The sequence below is a fragment of the Leuresthes tenuis genome, unplaced genomic scaffold, assembly GCF_036924035.1.
Source record: "Leuresthes tenuis unplaced genomic scaffold, fLeuTen1.0.hap1 SCAF_4, whole genome shotgun sequence".
Classification (NCBI taxonomy): domain Eukaryota; kingdom Metazoa; phylum Chordata; class Actinopteri; order Atheriniformes; family Atherinopsidae; genus Leuresthes; species Leuresthes tenuis.
In genome coordinates, this window is record NW_027325358.1 from 7,366,873 (window position 1) to 7,394,098 (window position 27,226).

Consider the following 27,226-nt stretch of genomic DNA (forward strand, 5'->3'; position numbering starts at 1 on the left):
TGAAGGCAAATTATTTATTACCACTTTAATTTTATAGGGGAACCACAAGTACTTTAAAAGAAGGTTATACAGCGCTGTACATTTGGAAGAAGTACTGACTGGCTGGTAGTCATATCCTCTCCCTTTAAATACTATTCAATTAAATGTTCTATAATCTTATAATGATACAGTGATACAATAAAAGCTTGTGTAACTGGTCCTGCAGCTTTACTGATATGTCGATGTTGGGACTGTTATTTCCTTGTAATTTTTTTCTTTTCCAAAAAAGGAAAATAAAAGTTATGATCAAAAACCATACGACAGGCAGAAACTGCCAGGCTATAATCCTGTATAACTCCCAATTCACTCACACAATAGAGAGAAAGAGAGACAGAAAGGGAGAAGGAGAAATAGAGAGATACAACTGTAATGTTCTGAAGGCTGGTCCGTGATGGAAATGGGCATCAGTTCATAGTAAGGTGCAGAGAAGCACAAGTTATATTTTGCACTTTCTGCAGCCTCGACTCTTACTCTGCCCGACCACCGACCCGCACGAAGGCTCACTTCCATAGCTGTGTGCTCAGAGTCTGGCCAGATCCGGCGGCGGCCCAACCTCCCATGGCCGACGGAGGCTGACCGAAGGCCATCTGGCCTCCTGCGCCATTCAGAGTCATCCCTGACATCTGCTGGTTCACCTGAGGATGTTACAGAAATCAGCACCCTGAGTAACACTAGAGCATTAACAGCAGTATAACATGTTATCAGTATAACATGTACTATAACATGTTATCAGTATAACATGTACTATAACATGTTATCAGTATAACATGTACTATAACATGTTATCAGTATAACATGTACTATAACATGTTATATCAGTATAACATGTACTATAACATGTTATATCAGTATAACATGTACTATAACATGTTATATCAGTATAACATGTACTATAACATGTTATATCAGTATAACATGTACTATAACATGTTATATCAGTATAACATGTACTATAACATGTTATCAGTATAACATGTTATCAGTATAACATGTTATATCAGTATAACATGTTATCAGTATAACATGTACTATAACATGTTATCAGTATAACATGTTATCAGTATAACATGTACTATAACATGTTATCAGTATAACATGTACTATAACATGTTATCAGTATAACATGTACTATAACATGTTATCAGTATAACATGTACTATAACATGTTATCAGTATAACATGTTATCAGTATAACATGTACTATAACATGTTATCAGTATAACATGTACTATAACATGTTATCAGTATAACATGTTATCAGTATAACATGTACTATAACATGTTATCAGTATAACATGTTATCAGTATAACATGTACTATAACATGTTATCAGTATAACATGTACTATAACATGTTATCAGTATAACATGTACTATAACATGTTATCAGTATAACATGTACTATAACATGTTATCAGTATAACATGTACTATAACATGTTATCAGTATAACATGTACTATAACATGTTATCAGTATAACATGTACTATAACATGTTATCAGTATAACATGTTATATCAGTATAACATGTACTATAACATGTTATATCAGTATAACATGTACTATAACATGTTATCAGTATAACATGTTGCAGTAGACCGTGGCTAGACCACCAAAGAAAAGAAAAAGTGCATAATGTTTTATATAGTGGCATAATCAACAAATACTGCAGCAAACTACTACTTAAGACTTTAACTATTGCTTCTTAGTTCCGTTTTACCATCTTGTGAAAGTAGCTTTTATTTTTCCCAGCTCCAAACATCTTACACTCTTACAGTGCTTTTAGCATGAACATGTCATTTTGTCACTTTTCAACTTTCAAAGCACCCACCAATCTGCTTAGAAAGAGGGTTTGGGGACCCAGCCCTTGTTCCGAAGTCATGTCTGTGCTGCCATCTAGTGGGCAGCACAGACAAACACTGTTTGGGAATTCTGCAGTGCATTTTCACATTGTGAGACTATTTATGCAGCTAGAAGCAATCACAGCAGCTCAAGCAGTCTCCATACCTGACCCATGTTCCACTGAGCCTGCTGCCCTGGCTGGATGGCGTACATGCCCTGAGCGGGCACCATGCCAGCTGGCATCGCACCACCCTGTGGTCCCATCATCCTGGGGGCCATGCCCATCATACCAGTTGCGGGCGCATTCCCCATGAACCCGTTAGGCATGGTCATTCCAACCATCATGCCCTGATTGGGACCCATCATGGCTGCGCCGCTTTGAGCCATCATAGCGCCCATGACGGTGGTGGGTGGCATGGCTGTGCCCATGCCATGAAAGGCCTGATAACCAGCAGGAGCTTGGACAGGAAACTGCATCTGAGAGGGGCCCATGAACATGCCAGCTGAGAGGAGAAGATAATATTCAGAGTGAGGAAGGTGTTGACGGATTTCCAAAAATCAGAGCCCGTTAATCAGGATGAGAGGTTAGGAAGGCTGTGTGACTGCACTGCTAAATACAAGCAAGTATGTACTTGCTTTTTGTGACGTTATCATAGTCCCTGCTCTCAGCGCTGCCTTAGTTAGAAAGATATTCCTCTTGGGGTTTCTAAAGTTCAATGCCAAGTAAGTCATGAGCAGTTCCTGTTCACTGGACACCCACAGATGTACAGACTGCTGTTGTTGAACCAAAACTGATATGGAGGAGATTTTAAAAAAATAAGTGAATATTACCACTGTTTAAATAAAAAAGCGGCTATTAAATGTCTAATGAAACCTTTTTTGTCCCCAAAGAGACTAATTTAATTCCAGATTTTGCCCGTTAAAAGCACAGCTGTTACGCTGCTGCTTGTTTCTGGAGAGCATCCAGAGTTTGGATTTCAACTTTGTTTGGGGAAAATCGTGTAAAAGTTTCAAAATCGTTGTAAATAACAGTATAGTATGAGCAGTTCGGGTCCTCACCAGGGGGGGCCTGCTGGGACATGCTGTTGGTTCCATACAGGGACAGAATTGAGTCCTTGGACAGAGGTTTCTTGGCCCCATCCTCAGCTTTAGTGGTGCTACTGCTGTCACTGAACAGGTCAAAGTCTCCCTGTCCTGACCCTGAGCTGGCTCCGCCTCCTACCGCCCCCGCTGCCGGAGCTTGTGTTGGAGTGCTGGCTGAGTTACTGGAGCTCACCTGGAAGAAGGTGAGAAACGCTGAGGCTTAGCCAGTGCTCATGAAGACAAACAGATTGACTGCTTGTTTAAGATGCATCATCACCATGTTTACATGCAGTATGTGAGGCTCTGTGCTGAAAACTAACAAGCAGGCTATCATAATAAAGAAGGTTCTGTGATTAACTGTGCTTTGATATAGCTGCACATTATGTAAGTTTGAGCCTGATAGAAAGCTCACCAGAGTCAAACAGTCTGTTTTCTTACCTTCTACCAAACACGCCCATTTCTGAATATAATTTTACCTTTAATACAATTCTCCTGCATTTGTGTGGTGCAGCCAAAAAGCTTAGTCACATTCATCCCCAACTAGTTATTTCATCCTTACACGCGGTCTAAAACTTCTCAGTTTACATCATAACCGATACTTCTTTAGATTTGTGTTCATCAGAGAAAGCAGAAAACACGTCATACATTCAGAATGAGAAGACGGTTTGTGGTCCTCAAGACAAGGGAAAATAGGAGAGAAGAGCATCCAAGCAAAATTTCAGGATGTTTTGAATCAATTTAAATGATCAGAATGCAAATATGACAACGGGGTCTGGGGTTAAACTGACCATCTAACTGAATCTGAATCAAACCCATGTAAAAGATGAATTAGTTTTCATTAAGTAAGTTAATATGAGTCCAAGTCTAAAACTGAGCTAAAATAATAGCTGCTCAAAATAATATGATGCATCTCAAATGTAAAAAGAATCTTTTGTCACATCAGGGACCTAAAAACAACAGTTACTGCTTGAGAAATAGTGCAAATAAATAGTCAGGTGTTGCTGCCTCCTTTCAGCTCGTTCCACCTCCAACGTAGCTCAACTTACTCCACCTCATAGCTGCTATTTTGCGGGAAAAAAAAGCCTGCTAATCAAATAATAATAATGTTTTGAATGGTATTATACTCTCACAAACCACCAACATGGCCTTGATATGCTAGCTTTGATGTAGCAACCATTACATCCGATATGCTAAAAGCTGACTCTCCTCCCACATGCTTTTCTTTTTACAGTCTGGCACAAATGATGGATGGTACCAAAATGAATGTAACCATAACAAAGTATGGTTGCTAAGATACAGAAAGTGGCTCATATATAACAATCAGCCACATATAAATGAACAGATAAGACTCCAGATCTCGGTAGGCTTAAAAAATAATTAATGATTGTCTCCATTTTACAAATGATCAATGGTAATTAAAAACAATAAAACCATTTTAATACAGAGCTTGCATTAATTCTTTCATTCATTTGTTTCCTGCTACTCTTTCATTTGAATTAAATCTGTCTCAGCATCTGGGCTGCTGTCTTGTGGCCTATCATATGCCCTTTTATTTTTAGTGCACAATTAATTTCAGTTTTACAACAAGGCTCCAGTCGCTGTAGAGTCCAGCTGAGCAGTTCACTGAAATCAAAATTAAATCCAAACGGGAATCCTTGCTTAGTTTTACCTGAGAAAACTGAGCTGCGGATGTGGACGAAGGAAGGGGGTTGGATACCATGGGGCCGAATATATCCAGGTCATTGTTCTGGCTTGTGCTCGTGCTACCATTGTTAGTCGATGCAGTGACTGGTGCGTCTGTGCCAGAGAGGAAGAAAAACTGGTTATACAGGTGGAAGTTAGGCATACAGCATAGGAAACAACATCCTATGAGGCCTCTTTGACTCAGGATAACATCATTCGCTGACAGTTTCCCAGTTATATTTTACCTGAATTCCTTTTAAATGTAGACAAGACTGTTTATGTTCACCAATGTAAAAATATGCATTTCTTTGTAGATGTTTAACTGCCGTGCTTTCACATAGCTGCAGGACGGCCCGCACAGTGAGAACATAGTTGAATAAGGAAACATAACAGCAAACACGCCATTTAAATAATGCAATGCTCAAATAATAATAACGCGATGTTAACCCAAGCCCTTTATCGCAAACGTCAACATTCAAACCAAAGAGTTGCATATACATCAAGACTGAAATATTCACATTACAGACATTCACTTTCTAAGAAACTATACATGCAAACAAACCCACAGCAACAGGAACAAGTTGCTGCATTCCCAACATTTGTACTGTTACGATCTTTTAATGAAGTTTCAAATTTCCCCAGTCTAACCACTTCTTGGTATATTCAACACCGAGCGACCAAAAATGTCAAATCTGGATCTTACTTCAACTTTTCAAACAAAACAAGAAGTTACCAGTCTGTCGCTCTTTTGACCGAGTCAGCAGCTGTCGAACTTCCTCTCGTGAACTCACAAAACACTTTTGGTAGTTTCTGATGCAACGTTGTTTAGAGGAACTACATTTGAAAGGACTTCACTGAAGCTCTGCTACAGAGCAGAGGGAGTCACAGCGTCCACGAGCAGTTTGAAGATGACGTTATGGATGTAAAAACAGTCAAGATTTTGCACATGCAGGAGCCACAACTGCATTATCTCGGTGCGCTGGCTCAGTTTTGAGAAGTTTGGTTTCGTGTGATTTTGGTCAAACTAACATGTTTACATGTATTTTAAAAGTCCAGTTTTGGTCAGACTAACACAATAATTAGCTTTTCCTAGTGCAATGTAAGCATGCTTAATAAAATTCCAACAAACTATGATTGATAAGTGGCAGGCACGCACGATGTGGATTCAGATAATCAGGAATAACGAGGAATTCCCAGTCTGTGATGAGAAAACAAGTATAGTCTGAATCCCACTTTAAATAATAATTCAGTGTATGTATTTGATACCCACCAAGGCCTAGTAGGTTCACAGAAGGTTCTGAAGTCTTCACAGGGCTGATTTTGGGAGCTGGCCTGGACTCTTCACTCTTTAAGTGGAATAGTTGTAAAAGTCAAAAAGAGGAACAAACAGAGCAAACATCCGAATACAACTCAGAGACATGAGTTTATAAAGCTTTAATGTAGGACTGCATGCTACTCTTACCTTGGTGTAAGACGACACCTTGCTCCCTCTATCAGACTCCTTCTCTTTCTTACTATCTTTTGGCTGAAATAACAGAGAAGAAGAACAGTGAGCAGCTAAATCTGCTTCATATCCAAAGGGGAAACTTTTTGATTCATACATACACTGCTCCCGTTGATCACATTCTTGCTGTAGTATTTCTTCTTCTCATATTTATCCCTGATAAAGAATTCAACTGCTCTGGATGAAGAGTTAAGAAGAACAGCACAATAAAAGGGCAAAAAATAAACACCTGTAAACCGCTTGGCACTCGTATGTCTGTGCTTGCTGATGGAACAAAAGGATACTGGTCTGTTTGAGGTCTTCTGAAGCTGTCTGGAAGGTTGGCTTCATAAAGCCGCCTGGCGTTGGTGTTTCCCATGTCCTGTATACTCTGAAAAGGGCAAAATAAAGGTGTAAATGAAAAAAAAAAACTGCTCATACGGTTACATGAATCGCATGATTTGACATGTGATAATCAGTTTGCTCATCGTAGCATCGACCCAGCAGATAAAAAGAATTTTAAAAAAACATCTGTAACAGCAGCAGAAGAAGAAGAAAAATGTAAAACCCTCAATCCAAATTTGTTTCTGGAGCTGGATCCAAGATAACAGCAGTGATGTCATCAGGGTTATCTTAGCTTACTTTTAGGAAACTTTAAAACAGAGTTTGTGCTACAAATTAAGAGCGTGGAAAGATGTTTGTTGATTGTACATTTCATTACATTTTCATTTCATTTCAGTTAAAGATGCTGCACTACATCAATTATTTTGTGCTTCACTACTTTACATTGCAGACTTTCTTTGATGCAACATTTTATCTTCCACATGCACTATCAATTTGGATCTTTATTAAATGTTTTGCAGCTATGACTTGGATGTTCACTTTGACAGTAATTTGCTGTTAAAAACTGGTCATTATGGAAACTTCCAACTTACATAAGTAAAGAGTACTCATTACAAAAGTGCAATAATAGACTTTAGCCTCTTGAGTTGATCCACTGCTAATGTGTCTCTGAGTCAGTATGGGAGGTGGCAACAGAGGGGAAATGGACCAGCCTTGCGTTGGTTTACAGCCAGAATGTCAGAATTCATCACTCTAACGTCACTCAGCTGATTCCGTGACGCCGGCTTGATTTCTGTAAGGACACGTCCACGAGGGGCTGACACGCCTCTGTTTGGCATGTGCGACTTACGTCGAGGAACAGCGGCGGGTTGACAAGAATGTCCTTTTTTCAACTACAAGGCTCGATTGATGTGTGAAAGAGGCCTGAAAGTTGCATGATTTAGGCAGCTGGTCCAGCACAGAATCGAACCATTCAGGCTTTATCAAGTTTCCACCACTGTTACTGGGAGGCAAAGCAAAATTATGAACAACATTCCTTTAAAATGTAAAATCTGCTGTACTGTCGAGCAGCAACAGATGGCTGCTGGCAGAGAAACAATAAATCCCTGTTTCGAAAAAAAAAAAAAACAGGCACCGAGATGTTTGACACTTATGATTTACAGCTCATTTAAAGTTTTAATTTAACGCAAACATGACAAAGCCGACCCAATTATTGTTCTTAAATGCCAGTGAAACATTTTTAAAAAAAGTTGGGGCAGAGACTCTGCTGCTTCCCTTCCGTTTACTCTTGATAAGACTCAGCTTTTAGGGCCCGTGTTTTGAAAATCTAATGTTTTCCTGCTACTGTCTGATATCCGATGTCAACTGCTCAACAGCTGCTTTGCCATATTTCACGTTTCATGATGTATCAAATGTTTACAACAGATGACGGATCTGGACTTCAGGCACATCAGTTTGGCACTCAGACTGTGGTTAAACTCAGCCCTGTCGAGCAAGATATTTTCTGAAAAAGAGTTGGATGGCATCATGTGATCCCCCATAGCTGTTCACATCTCTCAGCATATTAAGAGCGTCTTTTCATGCCTAATCATGTTACTGACTTAGGCAAGATCAGCCATTTACAGTACTGAATTTCCCCGTTTCAACATTAGATCATCGCTGTGGTGACTTAAAAAAAGTTTAAATAATTTGAAAGTCATTTTATTTCTTTGTTTGACCCTACAGCTCAGCTTTTGTTGAGACAAAGCTGTAAGGAAATACTTGTAGCAAAAAAACCTTATCGTGTTTATTTTGGTTATCTAGAACACAGAAACCAAAGGAAATTAAATAAAGATGCAGCGGCACATTTTATAATTGAACAAACAAGAAAACATTACCTGGATTTGTTCTGAGGTCCATTGGTCCAGGTTGACTGACTTCACTCTGGATATGTGTACTCCCAGGTTCCTGTGGATGCCTGCACACCGAATGCAAATAAAAACTCCCAGATTCCAGGATGCCCATCTCGGACCTGTTGATGACAGCACACCATCAGACCAAGGAGGAAAAAAGCATGAATCGGCTTGATCTTGCCTGGACTTCAGGAGACCAAAGGAAGCCCTGCGCCCTTTATAAATGGCCCAACATGTAATCAAGACTCAAGTTTCCTCGAAAGACCTGCAGCTGCTTGTTAAACTCGACAGGAAAAGACTGCGGGTGGTGATGGAGAAGCAGTGGAGCAACTTAGGTAGATTTACAGAAGTTAGCTTGCTAGTTAGCCACTTAGTTTAGCTTAAGAGGAAGAAATGTCAGCTGACTAGCCTAAGCCAGCTACAACTTAGCCGGTTAGCTTAGATAAGCTAAATAACGCAGATGCTGTAATGTTAGTTTGTATCACCGATTGATTTTGAATTTAAGTGCCAACTTTTTAATATAAAAACGTAAAAACGGTCGACAGCTTTAACACCGCACCTTTCGCCTCGCAGTCGGCGCAGTACTTGTTGTCTTCCTCCCTCAGCATTTTGGACAGGATGGCCTGGTGCTGCTCGTTAAGTTTCTGGGCCTTCTCTCTTTCCGAACGAGTCGTCATGGTCACGGCTCGAGTGGGACTTCCTTAATGAGAGAAACGCTGCTTTAATCAATCGTCAGTCGGGAGAAGTTTCCGATAAAATTTCATAATCAGAGGTCTGAAAGCCTCCGACTGGGATATGAAAAAACCCGGAACCGGAATCTCTTCTCCGCCCACAAGAATTTTAGAGCTGACGCGGCGGCCGCACCGGATTGGACTGTGGCTGTGACGTCATTTGATGCAGTCTGAAGAATTGAGAGTAATACAATCACAAAACACACATATGACTAAAAAAAAAAACCTTTATTTTGAAGCCGAACATTTTACATTTGAGACTACAACGATTTTTTGTGCAAGCTCTTTTTCCAGATGACTCAGCTTGTAATTTGCATTTCCAAAACAAATGCCTGCACAAGTCTAACTATGCAAATGAGTGTGCACGGAGAGTTTAGCAAGCCGCTGCACCTGGCTGAAACATGGCCCCAACAACAGAACTGTCAGTGGAAACAATGAAAAGGTTTATAAAACTTCTTCAGAGGGTATTTAAACTCGGAGTGGAGATGATGGTTGTTACCAATAAGCTGTGTCTAAAATTTCGTGCAAAGAAACGGGAGTTGGTGTTTGTGACTGAGCTGTAAGAAACTGGGGAATTCTATCCAGAAAACCCAAACGTCACTAACACCTAAAGAGACGAAAACAAGGTTACAGTGGGCTGAACAGAGGAAGTCAAAGATGGTTGGATAAAATTCATATTCAGGGATGAATCACCAGTCTGGTTTGGATGAAGAGAAGATGCTGGAACTGGTTCAGATCCAATGAAACGTAAATATGACGGCTTGAATAAAACAAGCACATTTCCACGATCACTGATGATATCGATGGGTTTGATGTCAGGTAAAGGACCAGGAGAGACAGCTGTCAGCACCTCTACAATAAAATGATTGACATTTTTCTCATTCCTTCCATTGAAAGGTTGTTTTGTGATGCTAAAGTCATTTTTCAGGATGATAATCCATGTTGCCACAGAGCAAAGGGCGGCCAAACTTTTCTTCAAGAAGGACATACAGTTGATATGTGACACGGCCAGCAAACAGTCTGGATCTGGATCGAATTAAACATATGGTGGAAACTTAAATAATAATTAAACTAATAAACGTGCAACATAACATCTGAAGTTTAGTTCCAAATTTATTAAACAACAGAATATATGAAACACATGTTAGCAAAATTTACATATATACAGCACACCAATACTGGACAGTCACAGAAGTTAAGTCCAATTAAAAAATGTAAAAAGTAAGACACTATCAATCCATTAAGACCCGAGTCAACATGGCATGTATTTGGCATCAATGGGTTGAAGAACACTGATTAAAATAAGCCAATCTTGTGAAAACATTTATGTAAATATGGTCAAATATAAGATGAAGTTTTGGAGAAGAGTTTCAAATCTCAAACCTGTTAAAGTGGAAAAATGATCTGATGGAATTACACACAAACTTAAATCTAGACCTTTTAAAACAACACATGGTTAATAAAAAAACATCTAAAAACTACTTTTGAAGCCTAAATGAGCAACTTAAAAAACACGTTTTATAACTGCGATACACACATAGATACTAAAAACCGAGCTTCTTACTTTACCAACACAATCGGTCATCGTATCATCTTACACAACTGTGCTAAACAAGCGGTGCTTGAGAATCCTGATGCATCAGCACGTTAGAAGAAGGTTTCCAGGCGGATCTTGAAGTTATTCTCCTGATGTCTCACCGCAATCCCGTAGCGCAGCAGCATCTCTGCGTACGGTGGCCAGAATGTGTTATCTATTGTAACGTAGGGGTCATGCGGTGTGTTCAGGGCCTTGTTCATGAGCACCTGCAGGTGGTGAGAAAGCAAAACTGCTTCTTATATCCGCATCTTCATACTGCATGAAACAATTAGTTTTACTTCATCCAATTCCTGCAACCTGCAACTCATGTGATATGTTCAGTCAGGAGTTTACACACACTCATCGTGGACATGCATGTCATGGCAATATTGGGCTGTACTTGAGCTCCTCTTTTGTTTTACAAAGTTCAGAATGATTGTCCAGTACAAATCTATCATAAAGAAGACATAATCTAAGAAGTTTGAATTCATTTGGAGTTTTCTGAAATCAATAGAGGGCTGCATGGTGGTTAGCACTGTTGCCTCACAGCAGTAGAAGTCCTGCTTTGAATCCTGCGTATGCGTGGGTTCTCTCCGGGTTCTCCGGCTTCCTCCCACCGCCCAAAATCCTGCGTGTTTAGTTAATTGGTGACTCTAAATTGACCCTTGGAGTGAGTGTGAGTGTGGATGGTTGTTTGTCTCTGAGTGGACCTGTGATGGACTGGCGACCTGTCTAGGGTGTACCCCGCCTCACGCCTAATGACACCTGGGATAGGCTCCACCCCCACCCCGTGATCCTGAGTTGGATTAAGCGGGTATAGAAAATGGATGCTGAAAATGAAAACTGTTTTGTTTGACAGTTCAAAGTGCAGATCAGAGAAAGAGTACCAACTATTTCCACAAGTAGGGAATTTCCATTTTGAAAAAATCAGCAAAAATCAATTGATCCACAGCAGTGGAACATTTTACCCTTCCAAAGACGCAATGCTCAGACTGTAGAGATATTTAAGTCACTGCTAAAGTCTCATCTCTTCTCTTTTAATAAAAATCAGGATTTTTATTAGAGCAGAGCGACAGCCTGGAGATGCTTTAAGTGACCATGAGTTAACATTAATGGGCTGCTTATAAATCACAGTTTCTGCTGTGTTCTGACAAAATACAGAAAAATTGGGAATTCAGCAGCATTAACATACAGTTCAATATCTTTTTTCTTCTTTTTAACAAGAAGATGTGAAAAGATGTAACTCTAGAGGATGTGTGGAGCCCCTCGGCCCATTTGAATCTACTTGAGCGTTTACATGCAGGAGTGATTCAATCACCAACCTCATTATCTGGGTTTGTTAGTCCAGTGTTGAGAACCTTGATTTCAGTCAGATTAACGTATTAACACACATTTTCAAAGCCTGGTTTTGGCTGGACGAACACAATAATTCGTTTTTCCTCAAGTTACGTAAACTGGTATTTTTGAGGAGCAAATATGAGGCATTCAGCGCAGCAGACAGCATGCTCTGGGGCTGTTTGGCAGGTGGTGGAGTTAGTAGACTGAACAAAGTGGATTTCATAAAGTAGGAGGACAACCTCAGAATTCTTCAGCATTATCTCAAACCTCAACGAGACTAGAAATCTGGACAAAGTTTAGTATTCCAACAGGCCAATGAACCCAAACACACATAAACTGGTTGTGTAATGGATGAAGCAGGCCAACAGTTAGCCTTTAGAGTGGCCTTCAAAATGTCCTGGAAAAAGATATTAGGATGTTATTTAAAGGTACAAATTCTGCAGATAGGAGTGGACAAATATTAAACCAGAATTCTCCCCAAAGCTTGTGAGTAGATTCCAAAAACACCTGGTCAAGGTGCAGCTGGATAAGAGACACTGAACCAAATATTAGACCCTGTTTACTTCAGAAAACCCTGAATAATTTAAACATGAAGCACCTCTTTTTATCAAAATATTCTTAGCATGTCTCGTCCTTGAAATGTAATATGGTAGCAGATACTGCTGTATCAAACCCTCGGTTTTGATGTGAGCATCTGATATTTTGGACATTAAAAAAGGAAACAGAATTGTGTTGGTACCCTCTGATCTATATTCTGTGACAGCCAGTTATTATGTACAGACAGGAACCAAAATAACAGAAAGTAACTAAAAATGTTTTAGACTCACTTTTCTACTCACGAGGTTAAAACAGCAAGGTTTAACAGCTGTCTTAGTTCATTTTGTTTATTACTTCAATAACCAACAAACACTGGTTGCAGCTGCTCCTTCACAATATTGTTGAAGAGTGGACAAAGAGTTTGCAACCCAGCAGTCGCTGTGTCCGGCGACATTTTGACTGTTTATAGCTGCAAAAGATGCATTTCAAACCTAACTGACATTATTATTAATGATTAATCTGTTACCACTGAGCCAATATGTACAACACACAGGGCAATGAAAAGAGTGACTTAAAAAAATGTAGGCAAACGTTGCTAGAATTATTAATTACATGTCAAACAGCTGCTGGAAAAAAGCTCATCAGGCCTGTTTCCCTCTAAAGGATCAACCCGTGAAGATGTTTTCCCAGAGCTACCACCAGGCACAGTCTCATGACGACAGTCACTAAGGAATAACCAAACAATAATTAAGGATTATGCTGCACAGAAACATTTTATTATATTTTTAAAAAAAAGCCTTTTGACCCAAATTTAATGTTTAATTATTTAACAGAGGCACATATTTGTTATTACAATCTGAATTATTATAAATTTGTTGCAATTTATGTTTTTTGCTGAGACCAACAAGTCAAGTTCTGTGAAAGATATTAAAACTATTTTTCAGAAAAGTCTATTTGGTTCAGTCTTCCTCAAAATATGTCCATCACAACTTAATCCAATATCAAGTTCTTTGCAGAATTCTCAATACAAACGGGAAATAAGCCAAAATTTACTGTCCACTGGAGAGAGGAGATTCTTTAAAAGCTCTGATTCTTACATTCGGCCTCTTCCAAGTCATTCCAGGATACATGGAAGCCCCATCTGGAATTAGTCACCTCCCTTAGTTCATCCCAAACCATTAAAATAACTAAGTTTCATGCTGCTTTGTAGAAGTAGTGTTTTTGTCAATGGTCTTTTTTCAATGTTCAAACAGAGTCGGTCGCTTATCCCAGATACTGGAGATGCCATCATTGAAGGATCATAACAGGTTGTACGGAAACAAAAGATTTCGGACACTGCCGTCGATTCTGTTGTGTGTGCAAACCCACCTCCAGAATTTCACTGAGTGAAATCAGGTCCTCACTTATCTCGTGTGCAGTTGTCTGCAAAAGAAAACGAAAGATTGTGAAGTGGAGTGAAGCAGCAGCAGCACAACTTTGTCATAAACAGCCGCTCACTGCACCTTCTTCTTTTTGCTTGTGCTGGTTTCATTCTGAGGGAGAGGAACATGCTTCTCCAGTACGTTCCCCAGAGACTCCATCAGCTTTTCCTGGTAGTCCTTCATTTTCTGGATTTTTGCCTTGGTGTCCTGCAGCACACTGGGATGATGCACATCCACACATCAAAAGTCTATTCTTTCTATAATGTTTAGCAGCTTAATCTAAGTATACTTAGATTCCCTCATCTTTACAGAACTGGATCATTTTAATGGGTTTTGTTGTCATCTGCAGTGAAAACACTCTTTTGGTTTAAACCGACTTTGCCACCAACACTCACTTAAGCTCCGACAATGTCTCCTTTTCCATTTTAAGTCGTTCAGCGTCATCCTTGGCAGCTATAAGCACTTGTTTCTTTTCCTCCAGCCATTTCTGTTCACTACAAAAACAAGGGGAGTAAAACACAGGAAAGTGTCTTTGAAGTGTTTCTTTCATTCAACTTTGAAAAACATTTCTATGCTTCTCTAAAATACAATAAGGAATGTAACACACAGCTCTTTGGTCTCTCTCAGTTTGTCTCTCTTGGCTTCACAACAAGAAACAACCATCTCAAGTTCAGAGCACAGCTTGAGCATCTGCAGAAAACAAAAAGAGGAAATTAATGGCATGAAAATCACAAAGTCTTATTATGGGAACTTATAAGTGGATTCTCAGAGCATTTTACACATAAACCCACCTCCTCTTTTCCAGCTTGAAGTAAAATTTGAGGATTTGCTGCCAGCACTGGATGGAGCAAAGAAAATTATAAAGACAAACATTTTAATCATATAAAATCTAACATCACACATTAAATACAGCATTTAACAACAGGTACGACTACAATTTGATTTGAAAGCCTGAAATCAAAGATTTATATCACAAAATCAGACGCTCTCATCACACAGTAATATACAATACAAACTGTAGCACAAACCTTTGGCTGTGGCTTGTGATATCAACATTTCAACTGCAAATATTTAAATAATGTTATGGTTACGGTTTTCCCTGCAGAATACGTGGAGCACTTACATTTCGGCTCCACTGCCAACCACTGCTTCAGTTCAGCCTCTGTTGCCATCAGTCTGTTCACTGCCTGTTGGTGATTAATATTCACAAATTATTAAAGGATGATCAAGTTATTTCAATAAACAAATATCAAAATAAGCATTTCCCCGACCATATTTTGAAAAAGTATGAAGAGAGACTGCTTTAGTTTAATTCAGAGATTGGTTAGACATAGTGTGACTCTAAATACATTCCTTGAGAAACTTTTTGTTATTTCTTATTCAAAGCTTTTCAAACAGAAATGGACAGAAAAGCAAAACGAGAGAAAATCGACCCGTCTTATTTTGTTTTTAAGATAAATAGTTAAAAGATTATTCCGAATGCCACAAAAACAGGTCTCAGAAAGATTTGGTGATATCTTAACTTGAACAGTACAAACATTTACGGATGTTATTTAAATCTATTACATAAAAAAAAGAAATCCATTTTCTATACGCGCTTAATTCGTCTGTCGGGTCGCGGGGGGGCTGGAGCCTATCCCAGCGGGCGAGAGGCGGGGTACACCCTGGACAGTTATAGATCTATATCTATATATAGATATAGCACTTACCAGGATTCTGCTCCTGGTACCAGGAACAGAATCCTAATTTTTGTGTTGTACAAAAAATAGCCTAATTGTAAACATATTTGACAAGAGTTTAGCAACATCTCCACAACAGTCCCAGTCCCAAGTAACCATTCATCTGCTTCCCAAATAGCCATCTTATCTGCAACTTTGTGTTTCTCACTATGGATGAAGATTACTTTTGAAATTCTTCGCAAGGGCCTGTCTGGATGAAGATGGGTTTTGTTTCATACCGCAACTTTATAACATCTTTTAACAGTGGTTATGCTGCTATACACAAATAAAAACACCAAAAGCAGCATAAGAATGTGTAACTGGACACATATTGAGTTAATACAGCTGAGATGGACTTCCTGGTTAAACGTGGCAGCACCGAGACTCTGTCGAGCACAGACACGGTGGAGTGATACATTTTGGTGTACTTTATTGGCCTCATCTATCCCGAACCTCAGACCTTAGTGGAAGAGCAACCCACCAACGGCTGAAATAATCTTTTAGCTACTGGAGAAAACAGCCCCAGGCCGTTTATGTCCTGGTGCTTTTGGTGAAAATGCAGCTTTAGCGATAGCCTTAAGATGAATATCATCACTTCACTTTGTGAACAAGTCACTTTTAAAGTATAAATAGGAATACATGCTACTTTTTTGTGACATTTAAACTAACTGCTTACAATGTTTGAAACATTTTCAATACAATGCAGAAAAAGTGCACAATCCATGTGTGAAAATGGTCTCACCTGTTCCTGTTGATTCTCACAAAAATATGGTTCAGAGAGAATAATCTCATTCTGAATCTGCAACACAGACACACATACACACAATCTTTAAATACATCCAACGCATGGTTAAATTCAGAGAACCCGTGCAGGATATTGTGTTAAACAGTACGTTTACCTTTTCCAGGTAAGTAAACTGCTCCTCACACATCTCCAGCAGCTCCGACTGAGCGGCCTCTGACAGCTGCGATGTTGCATCTCCACCCCCTGCCACCTCAGCCTGAACATGGAAACAATACAAGTCGAAACGTGTATTTTCTAATAAAAGGAAAGCACTGACAAAATGTAACGCTATCTGTGTTAGCTCACGTTAACTTTCTGCTCCAGAAAAGTTAAACTGAGATTAGCGCAGGTTAACAGAACCGATATTATGTTATAAACGTGCAAACACCGTATGGTGCATTGTTTGGCACATATCTCAACCACGAGGAGGAATCGGACTATAAAATTTTACCATAGTCATGAAATCCACAGTTTTAATACACGACACGAACAACAAGAACAGACGTTGCCTCTTTTTCAAAATACCGCCAACTTTGATGACGTCATGTGTGCGACAGAAAAATGTTGAGGAGCGCTGATACTGCGTTCGAATACGCAATTACATGAGCGAGTGAGTTTGATGTTTTAAAGTCTGCGTCCTCACCTGTACGCATGCTGACCTGATTCCCATGGACTGTGGGTTAAAGTGTAAGCACTGTGGCGTTTTTAAACGTGATCCCCAATCTTTTATTTTCTTAACAGCGAAAACCTTGACTCTTATGACAAATCACCTATTTTAAAAGTTGTATAACATTTAAACAGTAAAATAGTCATGAAACACATACATTAACAATGATCTTTATACATTTCCAGAATAACAGTAAACGTGCAAAGATATATGTTAATACAGTATATAATGCAAAGGGTGGGGTTTGTACTATTCTGTTGAGTTTGAATGACCTTCAACACAGCCTGAACCCTCAGAAAAGCTTTCAGTCATTTCTTTAAGTAGTCTTCAGGAATAGTTCTCCAGGTTTCTTGAAAGACATCCCAAAGCTCTTATTTGGATGTTGGCTGCCTTTCGTTCCGTTCTCTGTCAAGATGATCCCACACTGCTTCAATAATGTTGAGGTCCGGGCTCTGGGCTCTGGGCTCTGGGCTCATCCCTCCATAAGACCTGTTGCCACTGATTTTCAGTCCACTTCTTGTGTCATTTGGCATAGCTCAGCCTTTTGTCCCTGTTTCCCTTCCTTAAGAATGGCTTCTTGACAGCCACCCTTCCATGGAGACCATTTCTGATGAGGCTTGGGCCAACAGTAGATGGATCAGCTGAAGTTCCAGATGCATCTCTCAGGTCCTGTCAGGTCTTTGCTGGATTTTTTCCTCTTTCTTAAGGACATCACTTTCAGATACTGTTCATCTGCTGTCGATAGTTTTTTAGGCCTGACACTTCTTCTTTTGTCCTCCACCTGTCCAGTTTATTCGAATCTTTTAAGGACCCACCGCACACAATGCTGAGATGCGAGTTTCTGGAAAGAGATTTGTGTTATTGTTCAGAACATAGTGATATCAGTTCTACAGTAAGTCTAATGAGAGATATTCACTGAGTTACAAAGAGAAACCCGTTTGAAAACACAAGAGCCAAGTTCAATCAAACTGAGTTAATTTGATTCCTCAACAACCAATTTCTCTCTATAATGTATCTCCATCTTTTATTTTATTTTTTTTTTATTGAAGAAGTTACCTCAGTGCTTCTTTTCTATTACATTCAACTGCTTTGTGTTACTTGCCTCCTCACAGGAAATATAAATCTATGTTATTCTATTAAGTGCAAGCGTTGCACAATCTATCAGTCTAAGCACACTAATAGAAAGTACAATAAATTAATATATTTCTACACACGTGCACACAACAAGCACTCACACGAACGCACAAATGGCATGTTACCTCCTCACTGTAGTGCAGTTACTTCCTGTAAACACCAGCAGGTGTCGCTGTTTATCTCGTTTTTTAGGCCCAGCAGTTCACTGAAGTTTGGCATTATCTGTACTTTCCTTTTCTTTTTTGTCCTCTTTTTAAAAAAGTCTTGAACAGAATTTGTCTGAACATAAACAGTCTTTTGTTTCAGTCGCATTGAAGGGTGTGTTACATTCTCATGCTTCTAATTCAGTAGCACTGTGCTTTGTGTGCACTTAGTTTGTATCTATTAGCTCTGTATTCCTCTAAGAAATATTAATCACTCATATGCAGTCAATAGGTTCATCATCTAAGCCACCAAGTAACAGAATGGTCATCTCTAACTTGCTTGCATTGCGGACCCACAGATATTGTGGAGGTGTATATTCATGTACTATTAATAGCTTGTCAGGATTTTATTTACATTCCTGCTTCGCATCCCCACTTAAAAATAGTAAGTTCTTAATTTTGGTGCCTCTATTTTCAACAAAACCCATCATCATCTCCAGTGGAGGAAAATCTGCTTACCAACTCGACTAAGTAATTTGCCAAATAAACACTTTAACTCTTTAATAACTCTAATTTAATTAAGTTTTTAGACTTAACAGTCACTATTTGATATCTTATCTACCTTCAGGCTTTTAATTACCTCTCTGACTATTCACAGGGTCAAGCTTGAAAGTTTTTCCTTCAACCAGAATATATTTTGTTATTATCTGCTGCCTTGATCAATCATTCATAACCCTGAAAACTCCATTCACATGTGATTATTCCTATTTTCTTTTAAATTCAAGGAATGCACAATGTATAAAATGATTGTAGGCAGAGATGTCTCATTTATTAGCCACACTTCATGTTAGCATGTCATTAAGCTAATTACCATTTGTTCCAATAAAACTGAATGAACAGGTTAGTTCAAATATTCCTCCCGACTCATTCCAGATATTTGATTTTAACACATGCAGCAGCTTCAGCGCTGGAGTCTGAGAGGATATATTTTTCTGTTTTTCATGTTTTTCAGCTTCAGCCACAAAATTCACACAGCCTTGATTATTTGAATGATCAACTAGAATTTGATTAATATGCAAATTTCTGAAATAAACCGCTCCTTTTGAGCCTTCAGCGCAGCCTAATTAATCAACAGTTAAAGGAAATTAATACATACATCAATTCTGTCAGGAACATGCTTAGTTCAATCGCCCGTAAAATTGAAGTTTGAAGTATTAACTGCCTCCACAGGAAGGCTATGATTAAAACTCTACATTTTGGCTCTATTTAGAGGTATAGAGTGGTTTAACTGCAGGCAAAGATAAAGTCCCCTTTTTATACTTATCTAGCAGCAGTGATAATAATGATAATTAAGATAATAATGATGATATGAGGTATTTAAGCCTTTATATGTGTACATAATTTCCTATTTTTCTTCTTTTTTTAAGCTGACAAGGTGGAAAACACTGAACTAATCAATCAAATTGTAGTTTGCACTTGCACCTGACACTGCTGCCCACGCGGTGCAAATAGTAAAAGAGAGACAGGGAGAGTATAAAAAGGGGAGGGGAAGGGATGAAAAGAGAGAAGGCTGTACTATTGTTTCAGTAGGGACTCATGCATCAAACTTCAATTTTCCGGACGATTGAAGTAGTGATTTTTTTCTATCTTGAAGTGAAATACTGAAATACACTTAAGACCTCCAGATTAATTACCACGAAGTGGTCCCTCAGACTGTAGTATTACTTATCACCGGGCCTGCCTGACAAGCCCTCATAAAATAAGCAAGTGAAATCCATAAAGTTAGCCTGCCTTAACACTCTCCCTTCATAAATATGCTTGATTGAGAATACACTCTCACACACACTCACATGGATAAACAATCTAAATCCTTGAACAGATTTGTTCATATTTGCGGATCCATTTAGAAAATAATTGAACTGAATTAATTTTTTCCCTTCTGTCTTTTCATGTACCTTTTAGTTGAAAGGTTAAACCTAAATAAATTTAAAGGAGATAATTTTTGCCACCTCATTTTGCATTATTAATGATTGTGTTTAAAAATTAATAAGTGGTTTATAAAATGATATATAATGTGCAATATCTGCCTAAAATTATAACTTCTCTGCTAAGATTTATCCTGTATTATTACCACAGTGTTTTATTATGGTGTAATTTATTATCTATTTAAATACAAGCATCACGCTATAGGTGTCCACAGGAGTAAGTACAATTGTTGACACATCCAATGACAAACACGTACAACTACTTTATAATCTATTAGAAATTTTTATAGCCACAAATTCAAAATAAGGAAGTTAAATCAGAAGACTTTCACCAGGACTAATTTGCTTACACAGAATCTACAATAGTCCCATTCATATTAAGTGACCACAGGCCTAGCATCTTATTTAGGTGGATCTGTTTAAAATAAAAAAGAAAGAAAATAGTCTAAAGAAACAAATACTATAAAACAAGTCACAAGAAGACAGCTCAACTTATCCTTTCTTTGAACAAAGAGGGTTAAACAGGAGGCTGCCTTTTGGACAGTCTCTTTCTCACACCATGTTTTCAGCTTCATTAAACTTCTCAAAGACAAAAGAAATAAAGAAAAAAAAGCCAAAAGAAGAAAAAAAAGATGAGAAGAAAACAAACAAAAGACTCCCTAACCAGACTTTGGCAGAAATGTCACAGTCCAAACTCTTTATGGCTCCCTACTTAACATTAAAAACACTCCCCACAAAATCCATTTCTTGTTTAGAAAACCTTCTTGGACAGAAGTCAAACATATTATTCCAGAGCTAAAAAGCGGATAAAGACAAGCGGCTCACAAATAAAGAGGCTGTTTCATTGTAATTCATTGACTTGTTCAAAACGCCAGGCAAAGAAAGGGGCTAGACATTAATAGCCGCAGATGCCCTCATGAAGGGAGAGTCTATGTAGGCATTATGGCCTTTGTTCGCACCCAGTTAAACTGTTTAAAAGGAGGGTTAACTCAATCCATCAAATTGTCTGAAATTGTGAGGAAATTTCAAAAACCATATGGCTTCCAAACGTTTGCGTCCTTTCTGTGCGGTGGGACACACTTGTCTCAGTATTGCTGCCTGCGGGGGACCGGCCCTGCTCCTTTGTGGCTCGTCCCATCAGGGATCGCTGCTCATTTGTCCCCACTTTTCATGCTTTACGCTCAAAATTACGGCCCAGTCCCGCAGAACAAAAAAGGTCTATAAAGGCCCGGGGAAACTGGCCCAAAACTTTGTGTTTTTGTGGCATCCTCGCCTTTTTTCCCCCGGCACCAGATTTGTGTTTCTCACATAAATTTTTAGCACGAATGGAGAAACACGTCTAAGGGTCAAGAAGCCACGATACGCATTTAGGATGTGAAAAGGGGTGTTGGATTCCGGGCCACAAAATGTTTAGAGCATACTCGCAAAGGAGGACACAAAGGGACAAAATAGTTCAGTATAATAACTCTAAATGGGTCGCTTTTGATGGCCTTACACGAGCAGATTTGGCAACAAGAGCCGTTTGTAAAATCTGTTTTCCCCTCCTCTCTAAAAGACTTTTATGTCCACTATACATTCAAGAATTACAACATAAAAGAAATATTCTGAAAAGACATTTTTTATTCCCATAGTAGCCTATATACAATACAGTCTGTGCATTGGTTTTCAAATAATGTCCTGATTTTAGAAAGGCACTTACAGGTGTACAAAACATAACAAATTTATAACTGTAAATCTATTGTATCCAAACAATAATCTAAAAAGTAGCCTATAGCTTGTCAAAATCATCGCAATATTAACTGCTGTTTCTCGGCATCGCTTGAGCATTCCCATAAAACGCATAATTGTGAGTGTCCGAGTTTTTTCCTCTCCGATCGTCGTCATGCGCTGCAGCTTCGGGACGCCGAATATGAGCTGGAATCAAAAGGGCTATACAGCCAACCGATGACGAGGAGGAGCCGGCAGTGACGAAGTGGCGATTTGGCACACAGAAAATACCAAAGCATTTAAATAAAATAAAAATAAAAAAGAATTTAAAAAAAAGAAGGAAAATAAATAGATAATAATGATCACAAATCAAATCATGCATTTCCATGCAAACATATGGGAAACCGGAGCACTTCCATTGCGGTGTATGGGGACAGGTCTGACAGGTGTGTGTGTGTGTGTGTGAGAGAGAGAGAGAGAGAGAGTGCGCGTTTAAATGCGTCCAAGTGGAGTGTTGTAGGCATATACTGTAAAAAAAGAAAAAGAAAATAACTTACTCGTGTTATTTTAGACCATATTGCTTCGATCAAAGGAAGTAAGAGTTTTGCTAATGAATACATTGTAAAATATCGCTGCATATTTCTTTTTCTGCGTTCATGCTTCACTATGAATAGGTCGATCTGTGCCGATATAAAAGTCATTACATTTTGGTACATGTTCTGGGATATGGTATACAATATAAGCAGTAAGTTTACAAGTCCTCGGTAGGATTCTTTAATGTCTCTATGCTTCTCTTGACCCCCCGGCTCATCGCTGCGTCATCAGTCATCCACATCAATCTCCACGTCCTCGTCTTCCGAGCATTCTTTACTAGTTGTGTGGTCTGAAAAGGGAGACAGCGGCGACGTTCGCAGTTTCTGCGCGAGCTCGTGCTCCTGCTGGCCCCCCCGCGCTGGGGACTCGCCTCGCGGGTGGCCCAGCGTGCCGTTGGCGCATTTCTCCAGGTCCGCCAGCTTGGCGAGCTTGTCCAGTGGGACCTGGCCGATGGCCTTGGCCGACTCCACGTCGGCTTTCATCTCTTCCAGGTCCCGTTTTAGCTTTGCCCTCCGGTTCTGAAACCACGTGATGACCTGTGCGTTTGTCAAGCCCAGCTGCTGTGCGATCTGGTCCCGGTCAGCGGGGGACAAGTACTTCTGATACAGGAAGCGCTTTTCCAGCTCGTAGATTTGATGATTGGTGAACGCTGTTCGAGACTTCCGACGCTTCTTCGGAGTGGTTCTCTGGCCGAACAGAGTCATCCCATCCCGGCCTGTGAGGAAGAGGAGAGACTGAATGAAAATCATTTGATTCGAGCAGGTGTAAGGCTTCGTCTTCATCGTTTTAACGAGTGCGTTAAAGTAAACCAAACGTAAAAATAATAAAATGACGATACTAAGCACAAGACACAAGGCCATATAATGAAAAAAGGGCAAAAAACAATAGCAAATTTATTTATTTTATCTTGCTGGATTAGATTTTCTAAAAGGAAAATTTGCGTTCCTGAACACGAAGGGAGATTTTGACCACGGCAAATTAAACAAGCGCACATTTTAGAGCCTAAGACAGAGTGCAAAAGCATATCTCAACCAAAAGTTGTCTAATTCTCAGTTTGATGATGTAAAAAAACACGAAGTCAACGCGTAAAATGAAATAAATAGTGTGTTTTCCGTGCGTCTTTTCGGCTTTGACATTTACCTTCCGCAGCTTGTAAAACGCTGACTTCCAGCCCTTTGAATGTCTTGCTGGCCAGCTCCTCCAGCGCGCAGAGCGGGGAGGTTTGAGTGAGCAGAGCCCGGCTGGACAGAGGGATGCTGGACGGACGGTGCTTCTCCGAGGACGAAATTAGATGAGCTGTGCCGCAAATTGTGTAACTTCGCTTCACGGACGGTTTGTTCAAGATGTCCTCGATGCTGAAGGGAGTCAGCGGCTTGTTGGAGTTGGCAGGAGGCGGCAAGTGGTCCAGGGGACTTCGCCTCCTGTTTTCCCCTGCATCACATTTGGCCACTTCTTTGGATGTCATCATTGGTTGTATAGAGTTTACAGGACTTGGTTGAAATATTCAGCAGTCAGAAACGAGCGAGGTCGTGGAGGGGAAAAGTCACATAACAGTTTGAAAGTAAATGAAAAAAAAACAAAAAATAAAGAGGGGAGAAGGAGAAATCTTATTCCGAAATGGGATGTGTTCAAAGTGTCGATCCACGGGAGCTGCAAGTCCGCAGGAGTGAGATTCCTCCCTGAAAATGGCGAGGTCCAAAGACTTGACGATTACTAACAAGTTATCATTGATTGGTAGGTAATCAATTATCTCCAGTGGCACTTTCGCCCTCTTCCCTTTCACTCTTTGACTATGTTGCAGTCCAGTGCGGGGCTTTTTGCGACTGGGGGTGTCCCATTAATTAGGACGCATGGCTGGAAGGAGGAGGAGCCCGGCGGAATTATAATGCTTTGTGCTCTTATCATCTTTGGTCTAATTTAGTCATGTGGTGAGATACCAGAATAGGTATATGGGGTAAATGAGGGGAAGCAGAAAGAGGGAGAAGGGGAGAAAGAGGGAGAAGGGGTAAGAGGATCAGAATCTGTAGGCAATTTGAACGTTTTTACGCGTGAAACTTCTCCTCAGCAGCAGTTTAGTCTTTTCATTTTAAAGTATTTTGGATTATCCGGATGGTTCTAAAAAGACAAGTCGACTTGGGTTACTTTAGATGCCGCAGCTGTATAGTCAGAAGGATATTTTTCTCGACCCAAAGCGTGGATGATCCTTTGTTTTGTAAAGGTAATGTAGAGCTGGGCCATATATCAGCTCTGATGATACCTCCTCTGGGGCGGGAGAGAGGGAGCAGCATGCATCCCTCTCAGCAACGCCAAACCCGGGCCATAACTCAGGCGAAAAGGCTCCTTTTATATCACCCGAGAAATATTTCATTTCCTCTCAGATCTCCAAGCATCCTGCAGGTTTGACGTGATGGGTTTATTCTGACGCTGGACTGACAAATAGGCGAAAGAGTATCTACACAAGCTGCGCCGCAGAATAACTAAAAGTCACAATTTAAAAACGAAACAATTGAATTATATTTCAGGTTTTCTTTGCTCTTTAACTAAAATATTTCATGACAAACAGCTATTTTGTGGAAAGGTGACATTTTGTTTTCTTCTACCTCTCCTTCGCATTATTATTTAATCACTTCATTATTTTATCATAAATATTGTAAGACATTTATTTATTGTTTTGTTAATGCTGCAGTGGTTAGATAACTATGAATTTATTTATCAAAGTGAATGTCAGATGTAAGTTCACAGGGTAGTGATCATAGCAGTCGAGACGATGATGATGACGAGGTAACTTCCGCATTTAACTGTTCTTTTTTAATTTTTTTAGTTACAATCTCCATAACACCATTATTACATTTTACACACGTGTTATACACGCTTCTTTCCAGGCGGTGAGGAGGAAAAGAAATGAACGAAAAACCGTTTTCTCGCTGTAAGGTTAATCTAGAACTACGGACGTCATTATATTTTCGTTGTAACTCAGCCTTCTCCTCTCTCTCTCTTTTTTCGTTTTTATTAGGAAAATATAAAAGGAAACAAAAGGAAAGGAAACAACTGGCTGCCAGTTTGCAACAGTCATCTGAAGTTATGTGACCAGTTTCACTTAATCATGTTTTGCAGGGAGGAAGAAAACGGCCAGACAGTGTTTATTTGCTGCTGGTGGGGGGTGAGATCTAATTTCACTGGTAACTTTTCTTGGGATGTATAGTGGAACGAAAAGCATCTTCTGAACACATTTTTTCTCACAATTGCCAGAAGCTTCTTTTATTCTAATATGTAGGTTTCTAAATATCCTTTTTATTTTTTATTTTTTACAGATCTTTGAAAATAGACCCTGCATCAAGAGGTAGAATAAAACCAACATTTTGCAGCTCAGATCAGTGTAAAGCACAGTTTGATGAATACATTGGCCTCCTATCATAATAGGAGGGCATATTTTAATACATAAAAAACCTAAATTGCTGATGTTAATTCAAATGTTTCATTCATTGCCTGAAAAAGCACTTAGAAAATAATAATCATTATTATTAAAAACACAGAGAAAAATATTTTGCAAACAGATGGTACACAGGTTGAGCCTTGATGTGAATTAAGGTTAACATTTTTTGTTCATTTTACATCAAACATGTGTTTCCAGCCAGCTGAGCTGTGGAGGATCGTGGTGTTCAGACCTGCGTCTGCCTGTTTATTAAAGACAGATATTTGTAGTGTTGTGTCACCATCTCTGTGTCTCGCTCGCCAAGGTCAACGGCATGTCCTGCCGCTCAGCTCCCCTTCAACCACAGAACTTAATCGCTTTAGTTACTAGACTTTACAAGGGACATTTCCTGCAAGGGTAGAGAACAGACTGCATCACTGACTGTCTTTAAAATGACTCTCCAATGATATGTTTGTCATTTGGATTTGATTGGAATGATTTAGTTTGGAAGTTCCATCTGTAATAAATCCTAAAGCCTCTTGTTCACCATAATCCAGAGGTGTTAATTTAATAAATTTGATGTGGCGCTCTTATAAATGCGTACAGAATTCAATAGCTGTTTCATCCAAACCAGGTGTTGATTTGGGCGTTTCACACTGCCGTCTGCAAGCTTAAAGTGCCACCATGCAGTATGTGTGAGTGACCTCCTGTAGGAGGAGACTCAGTGCTCACTGCAGGCTTAGACTGCGATTAGACAGCTGCAGGGGAAACTGTCCCCATTGTAGCCATTTTGTGAGACCCCATGGATGGGTGTCATGTCTCCCCTCTCCTAAAGGCCTGCCAGTTATCTCACGTAACACCAGATATAGATGCACATCGAGAGGGAGAAGAAGCCTGGCTCAGATGTGAGTCTCTGTTTAAAACTTGTACTGTATAAATCACACGTCATTACCAGAGGTCACCGGCTGAGGTGCACCATTGGATGGTTTCATCGTGAGGGCCAGTCTGGTTGGAGGAGAGAGGATTTATCTGGCAGTTGGATCTCTGGAGAGGCAGACATATTTTATGTGACTAGAGATGTAATAACAGGCCTCTGACAAATTCCCAATGGCCCAGC

At 39.6% G+C, this 27,226-nt stretch overlaps 3 protein-coding genes across 3 annotated transcripts; all 3 read right to left on the minus strand.

The window, feature by feature from the left end:
* LOC140305467 (stromal membrane-associated protein 1-like) lies at positions 1–9,189 on the minus strand. The gene is made up of 10 exons (XM_072384359.1): positions 8,922–9,189; positions 8,348–8,481; positions 6,434–6,519; positions 6,251–6,326; positions 6,108–6,170; positions 5,916–5,991; positions 4,632–4,759; positions 2,939–3,155; positions 2,045–2,382; positions 1–674 (listed from the first exon to the last, which is right to left on the minus strand). Exons 1-10 carry the CDS (start codon positions 9,037–9,039, stop codon positions 540–542), a joined length of 1,371 nt encoding a protein of 456 aa, XP_072240460.1. The 5' UTR covers positions 9,040–9,189; the 3' UTR covers positions 1–539.
* Positions 9,190–10,219: 1,030 nt separating this feature from the next.
* On the minus strand, positions 10,220–16,997 carry cenpk (centromere protein K). Its single transcript, XM_072383762.1, has 10 exons — positions 16,919–16,997; positions 16,583–16,684; positions 16,426–16,482; positions 15,089–15,152; positions 14,757–14,803; positions 14,573–14,655; positions 14,361–14,459; positions 14,047–14,182; positions 13,913–13,966; positions 10,220–10,896 (listed from the first exon to the last, which is right to left on the minus strand). The coding sequence occupies exons 1-10, from the start codon at positions 16,925–16,927 to the stop codon at positions 10,741–10,743; spliced, it is 807 nt and encodes a 268-aa protein (XP_072239863.1). The 5' UTR covers positions 16,928–16,997; the 3' UTR covers positions 10,220–10,740.
* A 5,027-nt stretch (positions 16,998–22,024) lies between these two features.
* lbx1b (ladybird homeobox 1b) lies at positions 22,025–24,217 on the minus strand. Its single transcript, XM_072384361.1, has 2 exons — positions 23,838–24,217; positions 22,025–23,412 (listed from the first exon to the last, which is right to left on the minus strand). The coding sequence occupies exons 1-2, from the start codon at positions 24,163–24,165 to the stop codon at positions 22,925–22,927; spliced, it is 816 nt and encodes a 271-aa protein (XP_072240462.1). The 5' UTR covers positions 24,166–24,217; the 3' UTR covers positions 22,025–22,924.
* Between the last annotated feature and the right edge of the window lie 3,009 nt (positions 24,218–27,226).